Source organism: Gossypium hirsutum, chromosome A09 (genome assembly GCF_007990345.1).
Source record: "Gossypium hirsutum isolate 1008001.06 chromosome A09, Gossypium_hirsutum_v2.1, whole genome shotgun sequence".
Lineage (NCBI taxonomy): Eukaryota > Viridiplantae > Streptophyta > Magnoliopsida > Malvales > Malvaceae > Gossypium > Gossypium hirsutum.
The window spans coordinates 15,052,262-15,069,533 of record NC_053432.1 but is presented as its reverse complement, the minus strand read 5'-3'; the positions used below and the strand labels follow the sequence as shown (position 1 = coordinate 15,069,533).

The 17,272-nt window shown below is 32.9% G+C and overlaps 2 protein-coding genes and 1 pseudogene across 9 annotated transcripts; 1 reads left to right on the top strand and 2 right to left on the bottom strand.

The window, feature by feature from the left end:
- Positions 1-4,486: 4,486 nt before the first annotated feature.
- LOC107888703 (uncharacterized) lies at positions 4,487-5,144 on the bottom strand (annotated as a pseudogene).
- Positions 5,145-6,244: 1,100 nt separating this feature from the next.
- On the top strand, positions 6,245-8,839 carry LOC107888702 (prohibitin-3, mitochondrial-like). Of its 8 annotated transcripts, none has more exons than XR_001681452.2 (4): positions 6,245-6,639; positions 6,945-7,477; positions 7,907-7,967; positions 8,500-8,839. XR_001681452.2 is itself a non-coding variant. In XM_016812879.2 (3 exons), exons 1-2 carry the CDS (start codon positions 6,328-6,330, stop codon positions 7,473-7,475), a joined length of 843 nt encoding a protein of 280 aa, XP_016668368.1. In that variant the 5' UTR covers positions 6,245-6,327; the 3' UTR covers positions 7,476-7,477; positions 8,500-8,839.
- A 3,044-nt stretch (positions 8,840-11,883) lies between these two features.
- On the bottom strand, positions 11,884-15,081 carry LOC107888701 (glyceraldehyde-3-phosphate dehydrogenase 2, cytosolic). The gene is made up of 11 exons (XM_016812878.2): positions 14,831-15,081; positions 14,660-14,760; positions 14,122-14,237; positions 13,912-14,011; positions 13,633-13,779; positions 13,482-13,542; positions 13,308-13,405; positions 13,022-13,164; positions 12,838-12,921; positions 12,278-12,367; positions 11,884-12,180 (listed from the first exon to the last, which is right to left on the bottom strand). The coding sequence occupies exons 1-11, from the start codon at positions 14,856-14,858 to the stop codon at positions 12,138-12,140; spliced, it is 1,011 nt and encodes a 336-aa protein (XP_016668367.1). The 5' UTR covers positions 14,859-15,081; the 3' UTR covers positions 11,884-12,137.
- Between the last annotated feature and the right edge of the window lie 2,191 nt (positions 15,082-17,272).

Sequence of the window (17,272 nt, the reverse complement as noted above, 5' to 3'; positions counted from 1 at the left end):
ATTAAATATAATCCACCCAAATCAATCCACTATTTTTACCAAAAATTTAACTATTTAACTATGTCTCTTTGAGTTTACTACATTCAAATCTCTAGAATTTTTTACCAATAAAATCACTCAGAACATGACCCACTTAGTCTACAAAACTTATACTCACATTATCACCTCAAATACATTTAGTATTCAACAAATAACCCCAAAAATTTTAAGCTTCTCAACCATGGAAACTTTCATAATTTCCATTCATTCTTAAAATTTCAACTTGGGTAAACTAGCTCATGATCTCAGGACTCTAAAAACACAAAATCCATGAAACAAAAACTAAAAATTACTAACCAATTTGGGCTTTAAAGATTGAACAAAATGTCTGAAATCTTTCTCTCCATTTTCGACAGGTAAGAGCAAAGATGAAGCTTTTTCTTCTTCTTCTTTTTCTACTAACTCTTCTATTTCTTTTCTTTTATTTATTTCTTTTACTAACTCTAAAATATAATTGTCATCCTATAATAACTATTGATGATATCACCTACATATCTATATATATATATATGTCCACTAACTCCATTTGACTAATATAATTAATGAGTTATTTACTTAAATAGTCATTGTAACTATTTCTTTCTCGTACTTAATTTAGTCCCTATCAATTAAATTTACTACTTTACTATAAGATTAACTTCTAAAGAAAACTTCAAACACTATAATATTAATATTTTTAAACCCGACACACAAAGGCGGGGTCCCGGAAGTATGTTTTTCAACAACCCCAACTTTCAGGTCGTTACACCCCCACCAGCTTCCATAGCTGCTTTTGTTTGTCATCCCACTTTCAAGATTCACCATTAATTACTTTAAACCAAACCAAAATCATAGACAAAATCTGCTCACAAAATTGATTTTCGAGAAGGTTTTTCACCTTCTAAAGCCTTTGTTTCTTTTTGTTATTCTTCCAGTTAAAAAATAGAAAGCATTTCAATACATGAGATATTTAGGGTCAACAATTGGGTTTTCTCTAGCATTTTCTTTTCGACCAAGGTTTGGTCAAAACAACTTTTGAACACCACCAGTGTAACGCCCAAAACCTGACCCGATTCACCGAGTTCGAATTTCATGTGTTACTTCACAAAGCTAAACCATTAACGAAAACAATTTACAATTTCTCATTTCTTTAAGCATGTTATTTGACATTTTAATTAGAAACTTATTGTATGAAAACAAGGCAAGTAATTTGAAATAATCTTATGACAATAGACTCAATACAAATCCTTACAAAATGGAAGTTTATTTAATATAGACTCAAAAGGTGTATTCCTAGAGCACGCCTCATCTCCATTGTATGCATAATAGCCCACTCTGCAACCATTTTGGCGTACTCCTATCATTGTCCCTTCAGGCGATGGCTTATCTCAAGTACCTGAAAAACAATAACAAATCTTGTAACTACACGAGTATTTAGTGAGCTTAACACAATAATACCTTGATGGATAATTGAAATCTTATATGAACTATTGTGTCAACCATTATTTTGCATCATTTATTTCGGCAGATACCACTACAATTTTATCATATTCTTATACGCCAGTTATCATGCTCTTGTCATATTCAATCTTTCTATCCAGTTAACTAAGAAATCCTTCCAAAACTTCCATAAATCTCGTCACAGAATAAATTCTTTGCAGACATACCCTCCGAGTCCACTTCCAAAAACCATATCTTAACACATACTCTTATTTCAAATATTTGTTCAATAACATTTATCACGGACAAATACATAAAGTTTGGCAAATTCTTATGTAGAACTAGATACCATCAATTTCATCTTCAAACATATCCTGGTTCAACACTACTCATACTCGTGCAGAAGAGTACTACTAGACCATTTATTCAAATTTCATATCGTATTATATTAGAATCTCATAACTCAAGATAACACTAATTCAGATTCAGAATAAGTCTAGAAGAATATTAAATACCCCTTCGCTTTCTACATTTACAAATCATCATAGCAGATTCCCTTCTTAACATACATATACACATCTCTTTTTCATGGAAACCCTTAAGATTTATTCATTCTTAACTCAGAACACATTAATACATCTTCTTAACTATATTTATTATAGAACTGCAAGAATTTACTCTTATTTTACCATAGAGACAGATATTTAAACTCAAATCTTTCCAGAAATTCCTGGCAGTTCACGCCATGTAGACCTAACAAAGCACGCCATACAGGCAGTCATATAGAACCTCTTGTTTACTGTCCCGGTAGGCTTCACAGAACACATCAAACAAATAATATACCGAATGCACCATAAGTCCTTATTACAGAATACGTTCTAAAGCAAATTAATCAGAGTACGCCACAAAGGCGATTCATTTAGAGTATGCCACAAAGGCTGACAGGATGCCACATAGGCATTCCAAAACAGTCATGTTTGTGATATGGATTTTCCTAAACTCACAATGAGTGAGACTTGCCCATCACTGCCCTAGGACACAGAAAGAACCTTATTAGATAAATTGTCATTCAACAATTCTTTTTCGGAGTATGTTATCACCATGGACTTTTTTCTTCAGAGTTTTATATTAGAGATCATGTTTACTGTCCTGACAAATTTTCTTATTTAGCACCGTGGTGACTCAACTCACCTTACAAACTCTACTAGCCAAATACATCTCAAACCCAAGATTTCATAATTTCATAACACGCTTCATACATGCAAGAGCTAGAGTAGAAACTCACCTGACTGATTCTTACCTTTTCGTATCGAACTTTACCTGCATACTTATCATTCAACTTCCTATTCCTAAAATACTTTGTACATATTATCTTTGCACATGCAACATCTTTCTTATGTTTTGCTCGTTCACTAAATACTCAAAATTCATCACTATATAAATTACTTACTAGTATTGTTCACATGTAAGATTCAAAGTAAAGACTCACCTGATTCACACTTACTACAGTTCAAAACTCCAGATCCAGATATCCATCTCAAACCAGTAGCAACCGCTATTTAGAAACAAAATTTCACTATTACCACTCTTGTACATACGAAAGACTTATCATATTAATCGTTGACAATCTCATGTGAAAACCTTATACTTACAGTCTTACTGTTCAATCACCACATACAGATTTACTCATCCAAAACTTAACATGCAGAGCTAAAATACTTACCCTGATACGAAATAACCTTTGATCATAAAAGAACCATAGCTTCTAGATCATTGATGTAAGATACATTCAAAATTAAGGAAGGTATCATTAAATACCACTTAAGGAAAAGGAAGAAGAAAGAAAAACCCTTTCAGAACTCATCTTTCATATATAAATATGACTCCACTTAATGGAATTTAACAAGTGTCATACGTTTCAAAACTTGTCTTCTTAATGGCATACAGATTCCAAGGGAAATATAAATAAGCACCTTCCAATTAGAATTATCAAGCTAGGCTAACTCGTTGATTTCTAACCAAATTACTCGGAATCTAACTAACATAGTATTCTATACAAACCAGGCGTACTATACCTTTGGCGAATACTCATTCCATACTTACCATTTTATCAATTAAGAAGAACTTCTTTTTAATATAGCAGAATGTCATGAAGTGAAATTGTTACTGACTCATCTGGCGATTACTATACGCCAAAATAATCATTTGGGCGAATAACACTTCGCCAAACAGACTATTTACTGCTATACACCCAAAACTTTAGACCTGCCAGATCTGTGGTGTTACAACCAAAACCACCATGCATTCACTTGCCTATGTTATCACTGGCGGTGGAGCTAGCAATTGCGAGCCGCCGCCAATATGTTTGTTGGGGTTTGAAAATTTTCTAGGTTCTGTGTTCTTGGGGATATTTTTGGTTTTTTTTTGTGATGTTAATTTTCTTCCAACTGATGGGTTCAATTTTTTTAAGGATTTTAGGTTTAAGGATTTTGTTTTATTTTCTTTTGTTTTTATTATTTTGGTTAATAAATAATCTAATAAAAAATTAAAATCTAAAATTTGAAGTCGACTCTATATGCAAAAAAATTAAAGTTTCAAACGTGAACATAAATGTGAATGATAATATGATATATAATTTTCGTGTAACTGTAAAAAGAAATAGAAGAAAGAATTGAAATATTTCTATCCTGATATTTCTATTAGATTTTGTCTTTGTGGGTTAGTTTGAAAGGAGGAGGGGAAGTGGTGGGGATTAGTTGATGGTGGTTGGAAAATGAAGAAGAAAACGAAAAGAGTTTAAGAGATGTGATTTTGTTTGGTGATTGGATAGTAAGAAAATGAGAAAATTTTATAAATTTTTGGCAGAAGAAAGATGAAAAGTGTAGAAGTAAGGCTAGAAAAAGAAAATAAACATAAGAAAAGAAAGAAAAGGAGAAGAGGAGAAGGGAAAAGAAAAAGAAAAAGAAAAATAGGTACAAGAGGATGTCGCTCGATTGGCCAATGTCACAAAAAAAAATGCAAGTACAAATTTGAATAACAATTTTATATTTAAACCTTTCCAAAAGGATAAAATCCTTTGAACTAGTGAACTATACAAAACAGTAATCCTGCAAAAGAAACAACATTTAATTCATTATCTGAGAAGCACCCTAAGAACCCATAGCTCTATCTCATTAGTAACATGTGTATCAATATTATTCAGCCAATACATAATAATTTAAACAAAAAACCCAACATTGAATTCATTAGTACAAGATTCAACCACCCAAATAAGGAAAAAATGCAGATTTATTTATCTTTAGCTTTCTCTTCGTCCTTCATTTTCTTCTCCCACCTGCGTTTCTTATAAGCAAGCAACATCTCAGGCATTTTCTGCATCAAATTAGCAGTATTCTCCCTTCTCTCAGCAGCTATTCTGTCGCACTTGTGACCTTTCATCTTGCTTCTCATCTCTTTCTTCTCTGGATCGTACGACCAATCTTGGCCCGCTAGAAGCATTTTTTTTCAGTGTCTAGGTCGATGCCTGGCGCTGATGCCTAGAGGATTCCAAGCTCCAAATTCCCAATAGCCCATACTCCCTTTGATAACTCTAATTTGTACTTAGCCAACTTTTCACGCCATGGATATTGGTATTCTCCCACTGCGTTCACCACAGATTGTGCTGCTTTCCCAGCCATTCTTGAGTCCTATGGGCAAAGAACTTTGATTAAATTGAAATGTGTTGAGACTAGCCAACTTTGATTAATGTCTGAAAGCAAAAAATAGAAAAAGTACCATGGAGCCGTTGTACTAGAAATTTAATCAACCCCAACAAAGAAACATCCATTCAGCAGAAAATTCAATCAATCCCAACAAAGAAGAAAAGAGGAAAAAGTGTTTCTTCTTCTTACGGGGTTTGAAGTAAAATGAAGAGAGATGAACCGGGTAGTGTATGAAAAATGGAAATGAGTTTCCTTTGTTTGATTTCTAGGAGTTTAATGGCACAATATAAAAAAGAATTACAAGTAAAAGAAGTTACCTTTCTTGAGAGGTCGTAAAATTGAATCCTTACGCCTCAATTTGTTGGATTCAAATTTGGGGATTTACGGTAATTCTTGATTGAAATAGAAACGAAAAGAGCTATAAGCGGAAGATGAAGGAAACTGGAATCCGTTTGGGCTAATTCGGGCTCATTGTTTAGCTCTTAAATATGAACCTAATCCACTTTAAAATTCGGCTTTATTTAAAATTAGGCCTTTGAATTATACATTTTTTATCTCACTTTAATCAGAGAATTATTATTTTCATCCAATTTTATCTGAAAATTTATTAGCATCCAATAAGAATGTGTCAAGTAGCATGTTTTTTTTTTTTTGTAAGCAATAACAAATATAGTAATTTAAGAACTAAAATTGTACAAATCAAATTGAAAAACTAATATTAGTAAAAGGCTAAATCGTAGCTTATGCATATTTTAGTCCCTAAAGTATTTTTCTTTTTCTATTTTTATCTTTAATTTTTTTTTTTGGCCTGCTTCAATTCCTAACATTAACAGTCAGCTCAGTCCTTAAAAAAATTCAGTTGAGATATTCAGTAAATAATAAATTACTACTTCTTTTATAAATTTATGATTGGTTAGATATATCATCTAATTTTTTTTACATCCAAATGACTAAACCTATGAACTTATAATAACGTTAGGGACTGAACCTTTAAAGACCAAAGTGAGAAAAACAGTATTTTTAGGGACTAAAATATGAATTAAGCCCCTCTTTATATAAATATATATATACATAGATAAACCCTAATAATATAACCCCCACTTGCCCAAAAAAATCATAACTCCCTGTCAACAGGCAGAAAGCAAATCAAACAAGGAATTCCAGAAAAATGGGAAGCAATCAAGCTGCAGTGTCTTTCTTAACCAACATCGCACGCGCAGCTTTTGGCCTCGGTGCCGCTGCAACTCTCCTCAATGCCTCCATGTACACCGTGGACGGTGGCGAAAGAGCTGTAATCTTTGATCGTTTAAGAGGAGTGTTGGACAAAACGGCCGAAGAAGGTACCCACTTTTTGGTCCCATGGCTGCAGAAGCCTTTCATCTATGATATACGTATGAAGCCTCACACCTTCTCATCTATTTCCGGAACCAAGGATCTCCAGATGGTTAACCTCACTCTTCGAGTCCTTTCTAAACCTAAGGTAATCAAGAAAGCCTCTCGTTTTTTTTTATTCAAATTAAATGGGTTTTATTTTACATATATGTATGAAGAACTAAATCTTGATTAGGCATGACTTTTTTGTATGTAATTATGAAATGGGTTAATGAAGGTTCTGGTTTTTGCTTTTTGCATTTTAAGAAAAGAAAAGTCTTTTTTGATGCTATGACCGGAGTTTTTATTCTACTAACATTGCAGTTTTGATCATGTATGTATGCTTGATGAATGCTACGGTTTAGTTTGTTATTTAAAGATTAATGTTTGATTGGTTGTATTTTTGCGAAAAAGGTGGATAAGCTTCCTGAAATTTATCAACGCCTTGGTCTCGAGTACGATGAGAAAGTGCTTCCCTCCATTGGAAATGAGGTGTTGAAAGCTGTGGTTGCACAGTCCAATGCTGATCAGCTTCTCACCGAGCGCCCCCAAGTGTCTGCATTGGTCCGGAATTCACTGACACAGCGTGCGAGGGACTTTAACATTGAGCTAGCCGATGTAGCGATTACACACTTGTCGTATGGTGCCGAATTCTCAAGAGCAGTGGAGCAAAAGCAGGTGGCACAACAGGAGGCAGAGCGGTCAAGGTACGTTGTGGCGAAAGCTGATCAGGAAAGGAGGGCTGCTGTTATCCGAGCAGAAGGTGAAAGTGAGGCTGCGAAGTTAATTTCGGAAGCAACTCTGACTGCTGGTATGGGACTGATTGAGCTAAGGAGGATTGAGGCATCAAGGGAAATTGCTGGAACCCTTGCTAAGTCACCCAACGTGCAATATATTCCTGGTGGACAAAACATGCTTCTCGCTATGAATCCATCTAGGCCATGATGGTAATTTCCTTTTTCATTACCTATATGTGCCATCGCTATGAATTCATCTAGGCCATGATGGTAATTTCCTTTTTCATTACCTATATATGTGTCATGGCATTTACAGTTATTGTTACATCACTACTTATCATGCTTTCTCAATAATCTCTGTGTCAAACATTGCATGAATTTGCTGACTGAAAATGGATACTGGTGTTTATTTTCTGTTGTTATTACATAGTACTTGATTTAACCGTTACCCAGAGAATGAATTTTTTGAAGACTATATTTGCTTATCTGTGGTGAGGCTGTTTGGCAACTTGCTCTAGCTTTCATTAGGTCATGTTTGTCTGCATCTGAATTGTTTCAACTAATTATGAAGTATGGTTCCTTTCAACATCCTCTTATTAATGCATTTTTCCTATTTTGATATTAGATACCAAATGTCAGTTTCAGGGATGAATACATACAGAATGGAATACATACAGAATGGAGATATCAAACCTTCCAAGTAAAGAACTGTTACAATTAACGAATGAAGGAAGTAATAGATTTAGAAAGGAAGCAACATAAAATAAACCAAATTTGATACCTTGCTGCTAAGGCACAATTTGCCTCTGCCAATCTACGAGTGTCTTCCTTATCGCGTATGGCATTGCCACTCCCTTTGGCACATCTACTAATTCAGAACTTAATTTGAAAGTGATACTTTGACTCAAATGTTATTCGGGGTGCTGCTAATAACCAACTAATGGCAAGTGATTTTCCTTGTATGGATCCTATTTCAATGGGAACTTGATGTAGCTTAGAAGTACGAATGCCTACAGTCATCTGCTCTCCTCATAATATGTTATCGGGTTTTAACATCATTTATTATTTTTATTATGTTTTGATTACATGGCTCATGCAATTATGATACCTTCATAGAAGGCTGTATGTGTAATTCTACAATTTGTAATTCAGGCCTTATGGTGAAGATCGACTATGATATTTTACTGCTGTTTTAATGGTTCTGCTTTTGTTTTCCCTTTTGGTTGTTGCAGGAGCTTATGACTTGGAATGAGGCTCGACTGGTTGTGAATTTACGTATTTTTATTGCATTATCATTGATGGGAACTTTGTGATGTTTGAAACCATCTTATGTCTAGGAAAAAGAAAATAAAGTTTGAAGGACCATGCTTAGCTTTAAGGTGTTTTTGATGTCCAGTTGGAGAACATATGCCTTTTAGAATTAGATTACTAGTAGAAATCAGTTATTTTACAACTTTAAAGATGGTTTTGATGCTAAATATATGTCCACTTCTTATTGTTCCCAAAGTATTCCTTAATCTTACCATGTAAGGTTGCTTATTGATAATAAAATTCTTCGAAGGTATCAGTTAATCATTGTTGTTCACTAGTGCATACTTGACGGTCTGTTGGTATAAATCTCACTGAAGGAATTTGCAAGACTAATAACCATAAAAATACAAAAAGTACCTGTTTAGTTCTTTAGTACTTCTACATCCAGTGGGGGCGTAAGTTGGAAGTTGGGTTCAAAGCTTGAATGAGATCATTCTTCATTTCTTGTCCCGCCAATGTCCTCTTCCACGTCATATCCAAACGTTTGCTTCTTTATATTTTGATTTGAAGGAAACTAAAACAGAAGTAATAGCTACGTAACCAAAACAGTCCCTATGCATTTCCTATCTGACTAATATCATCATGCAAAGCTTGTAAGACCACATCCGGTGGTGATTGAGGGATTTTCAGTCCCATTGGGCAGTCCATCGCAGCCTTTACTAATACATCAGCCGGAATATTACATTCCCGATAGCCTCACAGTCCAGTTGAATTGTAATAGCGAACGAATTTTTCGCAGTGGTAGGTTGCTATGGCCATCACACTTGGAAATCATCCGCACAATACTCATATTATCAGATTCAATGGTTAGCTGCTTAATACTCAGCTCCCAAGCCATTCAAAATCCCTCGTACATGTCCCATAGCTCCGCATGAAAGTCTGAGCATAACCCAATAATCTTCATGAAATCATTCACCCAATAGCCTCTATGTAACAATTCGATTTTTTCGGTGACGACAAATGCGGTTTCGAAATTTTATTTCTGTAAATTGAGTTTGTAATGATAAAATTGGAAGATGTACGGTATTAGTATGAAAATATATTAAAGATCAGTTAAGTAATTTAATAGAGAAAATCGTTAATTAAAGTACAAAGTTTAAATTATAAAAATTCAATCACTATTAAATTTTAAATTAGAAAATGTTTGAGGACTTAATTAGCAATTATCCAAAGGGCCTAAATAATTACGAAACCATGGTTTCTTGTACTATAGTGGATGATAACGACGGTGATTAAACTTTACAATTATCATTATAACATATAATAAAAGCTTAAAATTTCTTTAACTAAACATGATTAAATTAACTAAATTAAGTGTTGATAGTAATATATAAGCAAGTTAGTGAAGAGATAAATTAACATCGCCATCTTGTCCTTCCTTCAATCGTCTAAATTATTAAGAAGAAAGAAAAACCTTAATTTTCTTAAGCAAACATTCGGCCACCAATTCACTAAGGGAATTAAGCCAAATCTTTAATATTTTTATGGAATTTGAATCATGGAAATTTAATGTAGTTAGTTCATGTGTTAATTTCTTCAATCATTTGATGTTTAGCAAGTTGTCATTAAAGCATAACTGATGAAATTAAGTTTGAAATTGAAGAGATTGTTAGATAGTGAACTTAGATTATGTTAAAGATGAAGTTAGAACTTAAGTGAAGCTTGTTAGAAGATTTTGTGACATTAGGAACAAAATTAAATAAAGTGAAAGCTATCATGAAATTATGTTATAGATAAATAGTATAAGGTCCTTAATATAAGGATGTGAAATCGGATTTTGAACCGATGTTAAATATAAGAAAAATGAGTATTTCATATATAAGGACTAAAATGAATAAAATGTAAAATATGTTGATTTTGGGTTTGAATGTGATTTGGATACGAACTAAAGCTATTTTCATAATTAAATTATCAAACGTAACTAAGACAACGTCGGGTCATCTCGAGAGAAAGAAAAGATGAGGTCGTAGACGAGTAAAAAAAATACGATTTGTATTTTTATGATTTGAGTTCAATATGCATGTATACATGATTTGTTAAAAACTAGCTTATGGAGGTAAGCATTCTATTGTCTCATGATTTAGTTTGTATACGATGATATAGAATGTCAATAATTTAAATTAAGAAAAGCATAGTATAAATGACCATGGCATGAAACTATGAGATGTGATAATAAACATATATGTATTGATTCATTAGTTATCTTATTAACTGTCTCGAACAAAGTTAAGTATAGTTGACATATCATAAGATTGGATTAGTGTACTGACCGCCTCTAAACGTGCGACCGTTTTGAGTAAAAATCGTGCAAATAATATATATATTAAGTGTTGTATTTGCAAACAAACAGGTCAATTTGTAATATAGAAGTGTTACAATGAAACATCGATAAATATTCCGAAGATCGTACCTAAGAAATTGTAGATTGAAAATTTTTATTATTAAATTAATTACAAAGAATAATTACTAATTTAATCAATTTACAAGTTAGTAGTGCGAATCCAAATTGAAAAACTAATTAAACTAATTAAATTAATTACCCTAAATTAATCTAATAGAATTTTCTATTCCTAGTGTCAATAATGAGAGTTTTAGCCTATATCCGATTAACAAGCAGAAGATTAAATTGCTTTAATGGTTACAGGAAAATTCGGATTTTAATGATGATTAATTATTTACTAAACAATATTACTTCTTGACCTCTCCTACCTAACTAATAGGTCACTTTCACTGTGTCGAACAATAAGTAGGTTATCGATCCTCATTTTGGAGATGGAGAAAAATAATAATATGGTTATACAGGAAAGCCCTTGACTTTTCCCTACAATTATTATCTCAAGCTTCAATATCAATATCGACTTCTAAGACAACAGTTTCATCTCGACACGACAGATAAAATATATAAATCTCCTAGCGCTATCACATCACCCACAATTGAAATATACCTTTGAATTTTCACAATATCTACCTAAAATACAAACACGAATAAATCAACCTCCCTAAACCCTTAAAAACTCTAATCCAACTACTACCTTAACCAAAACCCTAACCCAAACCAAAAAAACCCTAATACCAAAATCCAACCAAAGAGAGAGAAAAACGCGTACAAAAATCGGCCTAATCACTCAATTAAGTTTTAAAATCGACATTTATGCCTTTTAACGTTTCAACCTTTTTCTTTGAATTAGTACGCCTGTAATGATGTGTATATAATAAAAAAACAGGTCTAACATTCCCGTTTAACCATTTTAAGTACGCCGGTTTTAGATTTAAACAAGTAAATTAAATTCTTTAAGTTTTGATGCTAAATAGAATGTTTAGCTCTTGTTCCCAAGTTTACCTTAGCCTTGCCTTGTTTGTTTGGTTCCTTGTAATTATATATATTACAAGTGTTTCAGACAGAACACAATTACAGTGTAAAATTAGAAACTCCCAGAATCCCGAGCAATTTCTATTATTATTCCCATAGCATCTCTTCCATATTTTGCTAAAGCTGAAGAACGAGGCTATTATTAAAAAGTCCATTATGAAATGAGTTTGGTTCACCAAAATCACTCACTTAGGCAGAAGCCATGTGCCGGATCAAGTCGATCACACGAGAACTGTGACAGAAAATCATGACACCGTCAAAAAAGCAGCGGAGAACAAGCATATATATATGTACATATATCTCAAGCTAATAACGAAATGTTAGTTTACCTGTAACCCCATTCGTTATCGTACCACGCGACAAGCTTAACAAAATTGTCATTTAATGCAATGCCAGCCTTGGCATCAAAGATGCTTGACCTGTCAGAATACAACAGAAGGTAAGTTCCATTTATATATTTGTATCACCTTAATCACAATAGGACAGAATGGATTGGGTTCAGATCAGGTAAATCTAGAGAAGATCAATCTAAGTGTCAAAATTTTCAAGACATTTTGTATTCAAGTCAATTTCGAGTTCAAGCTGCTTCAGGTTTAGGTCTATTCAAGTTTGGGCAGTTTTGAGTTCAACTCATTCAGGTTCGACAATCAGGGTTTTTAGGTTAGGTCATTCCAAGTTGGAGAAATTTCATATTTTTGAAACTCAAGTTTTGATCAATTTAAGTTAGTTGTTCAGGTTATTTCAAATTCAGGTAATTTCTTGTTCAAATCATTATCGAGTTTGATTGTTGACTTCTACGGACTTGGGTCAGAATTGACTGATCAACAAAGAACTCTCTCAAGCATGCAAATCAACATTATGACAGGCATTAAGAATGAAGCTTTCACACCTGCTGTCCCCAACAAAGTCAGTTGATACCAAGTCTTCATCTACGTAGCCAAGAATTCCTTTTAAATTAGTTTCAGATTCCGCCCTACATAAAAATATATATTATTTAGGTACATTATATAGATAATATTATATTCTGAAATATTAAAAATATCATTACAATATAAAAATATTCTAATCCTTACTTGATAGTGGCCTTGATATCTTCATAAGAAGCCTTCTTCTCAAGCCTAACCGTGAGGTCAACTACAGAGACATCAACTGTGGGAACACGGAATGCCATTCCAGTCAGCTTGCCATTCAATGATGGCAACACTTTGCCAACAGCCTATACAATTACAATATAAACTGTCAAACTTCGAATCCAACGACTATTTAAAAATAATAAAGACAGTCATTGTTGATCATAATACATTTATTCAAAGGTGAATACAGTTATTAGTATTTGAAAATCTAAAGATGATTATATACCTTGGCAGCTCCAGTGCTGCTAGGAATGATATTGAACGAAGCAGCTCTACCACCTCTCCAGTCCTTCATTGATGGACCATCAACGGTCTTTTGAGTAGCTGAAGTGAAGAGACTAATCAATAAACAATACATACGGATAGCAACAGAAAGCAATAAAACACCATATATACTTACCAGTAATCGAATGGACAGTGGTCATAAGACCCTCAACAATGCCAAATTTGTCATGGATGACCTGCCACCATGTTTACAAGACCATTATTACCATGAAGATAAAACTATTTGTCAGAAGCTCCAAAACAAATAAAAGGGAAACCACTATTACCTTAGCCAATGGAGCAAGGCAGTTGGTAGTGCAGCTAGCATTGGATACAATGTGAAGGTCAGGCTTGTATTCCTTCTCATTGACACCCACAACAAACATGGGAGCATCCTTACTGGGAGCAGAGATGATTACCTTCTTTGCACCACCCTAAAAAGTGAAAAAGCATAGATCAGATGAGAATACCATACACGAAGATAAGAAGAAGAAAATCAAGTTCCAAACACAACTTTTGGGGGCCTTAACTCCAAAAAAGCATAGGATCAAATTATTATCACAAACCTTCAAATGGGCAGCAGCTTTGTCCTTGTCAGTGAAAACACCAGTAGACTCAACGACATAATCAGCTCCAGTCTCACCCCAAGGGATTTCTTCAGGGTTTCTGGCATAAATCAAAAGCCAATAAAAAAAATAGCTCCTAAATGGAAAACTCACCATGTTCCTCAAGTCAATTACAACAACCCATTTTGAAAAAGAAACACATGATATCACCTGATGCCGAAAACAGTGACAGGCTTTTCACCAAAGAGAAGGGTTTTTGAGTCCTTCACCTTAAGCTCATGGTGCTTCCATTGACCGTGAACACTGTCATACTTAAACATGTAGGTCTGTACAAATACAATTATCAAATCACATCAATAATTAAATCGTTAAAAAAACTGATTAAAACGGTTCTTCATTTTTCATCCTTTCTTTTCAAATTAGACACAAGATTCGCTCACTAAAAAAAACCTAAGCAGAACCAGTAAGTTTATAATAAATCTCTTAAAGATCGAACAAGAAATACATCAGTTTACCAGTTGAAATTTAAACTATTTCATCATGCTCTGTTAGGTAACACTAAAAGTTCAAGAATCATATCACAAGAAAGAAAGAAAGAAAAAAATTCAAATCATCACTCATCTCAGAGCAGAGAAGATCAGATCAGCTTTCTTAAAACTAAAACCAATATAATACAAACATGCACGGAGACTAATGCCAAAACCTAGTAAATAAGTGAGAAATAGGAAGGAAAATACAGTGTACGAACCATGTAATCGGTGGTGATGAAAGGATCGTTAACAGCAACGAGCTCAACATCTTCACTTTGGAGAGCAACTCTGGCAACCAAACGCCCGATCCTTCCAAATCCTTCACCAAACAGAAAAAGAAAATCAGATCCATAATTTAAAAACAAAATCAATAATAATAATAATAGTACCGTTGATTCCGATCTTGATCTTCCCCATATCGAAAGAAGCGAAAAAAAACAAATCTCTGAAAAAAAATACGACGGCAAAAGAACGGAAGTAAAGGAAGTGAGAATTGAGAGGAAAAAATGAGTAAAAAGGAGGGTTGTTTATATACGAGAGGAAGTGTTGGTGACAGAATGATAGAAAAGGGCAAATGACGGAGATTCTCACGAGGAAAGTGGGGTCGTAGCTCACGTGTCACTTGGATGATGATGAGAAGAAGAAGAAGCAAGGGTAAAAACGTAAAATCAAAGAGTACAGTGCAGAATGAATAAATCCATAAATGAATTAATGATCTTCTTTTCTTCTTAAGTCTATCAGTCAAGTTCGTCACGTCTGATTATATCTTCTAGGACTAATCTGTTTTTGAAAAATAGGAATCGACTTTTTAAAATGAAAGTTTAGAGTTTCTAAGCTGTCGAAATTATTTTTTTAAAAAACGGGAATCGACTGTTTAAAACGAAATTTTAAAGTTGCCACCGATCCTTTTTGATGGAGTGTGATCGGGTCACCTCAAAACGTGGTCGTTTTTCAATAAACAGATTGATTTATCAAAACAACAATTTTGGTCTGCGAAAATTGGAAAAACAGGTTTGGGAGTCGATTACGTGCGAGGAAGGGTTATCACTCTTGTCACGCCCAAATTTAGTACCTAATTGATTATTCAGTGTCTTAATGTTGAAAATTAAAAATTTGACAAGAGTTTAAAATATGATTCCTCTTAGTGTTAATGTTTTTTTGAAGTATTTGGATGAATTAAAACGTATGCCAATGACCGTTTCATCTTAAGATAAAATGTTATATCCAGTACGTTAGGACACAACACATCGACCCTCGATTATGAGCTTGCCTTCTATTTCATTTAAAACACATGTATTTAAATTTTAAAAAGGATATTTGGATATTTAGATCAAACGGAAAATCGAAACCCAGTATGTTAGGGCACGACTACTCGAATTTTTAAATACGGAATATTGCCTTTATGTTATTTAAAACTCATGTATTTTATTTTAAAAGGATAATCGGTTACTTAGATCAAACGAAAAACTGAAACCTAGTACGTTAGGACACGATTTCTTGAATTTCCAAGTATCGAATATTGCCTTTACTTGAAAAATCTAGACAAAAATAATAATAAATAAAATAATATAGAGATAAAAGATAGAATAACAAAGAAAATTCGAATAAAAATTTAATTTAATTCGGGAGGGGGAAAATAAACACACGTACAACAAAATATTGAATGAAATAGTTTAAAAATAGGACGGATAATAAAAATAATAGTAATAATAATTTAAAAAATAATGGAAATGATATTAAAAAAAATAAATATAATGATGATAATAGTGTTAATAATAATAATAATAAAATAATAATAAACAAACGACATATTAATGATAATAGAAAATAATGATAATAATAACGGAAGTAATGAAAATAATAATAATAGAAACAATAGTATAAAAGTAATAATAAAATAGAAAAATGAAAATAATAAAAATAGAAACAATAGTATAAAAGTAATAATAAAATAGAAAATAACAATGATACACTAATAATAATAATATACGTGCTAATAACAATAATAATATAAAAAAAATAATATTATATTGATAAAAATAATAATAGTAAGTTAATAATAATAGTAATAAAAAGGTAAAAAAATAATAAAATAATAAAAATACTATTACGTTACTATTAATAATGATAATAAATCAGTAATAGTATATAGAATAATAGTAAAAGTAATAAAATAATAATAATAATAATAATAACAATATTAAAAATAACACTCTTCCCTTCCCTTCTAAATTTGGCCATCGGTCTGGCCTTGCTCTGGTCACCGAACCTCCACGCGCCGCCATCGGCACCACTGTACACGACGGCCGAACCTAAAAAAAAACCCTTTTTCGGTAATTTCAAAATGGATAAGCTTCTTCCCCTTATTTTTACTTCTTATGTAAAAAATAAAATAAAATTGAAAGATAAAATAAAATAAACAAGGAACTTAAAACGAGAATTGACGAAAAAAGCACCTCTTTTGGTTTGATTTTTGATTAATCTCGTGTATTTCTTGTATCGAAAGTCTCTCTTTTTCTTGTATTCGAGACTCTCTCCTTTTTTCTCCAAAAAAAAGAACTCCTATTACAATAGTTTTGAATGGCTTTTATAGCCAAATTTTACAACTTGTTTGCTAACCGATTGCCTCTTTCTTTTTGTAGGCAAGTAGGGTGATGGAGTTAGTGGTTGGTTTAGTGGTTAGTTTAGTGAAGTGTTAATTGGACTGTTAATTTATTTGGTGTTTTAGGCTCTGCTTGTTGGGCCCGGGTAAAATTTGAGCTCTACAACAATTATACAAAGTATATTAATGTAATTTGTAAATTTGTTTTATTAACTAATCTATTAGTAAA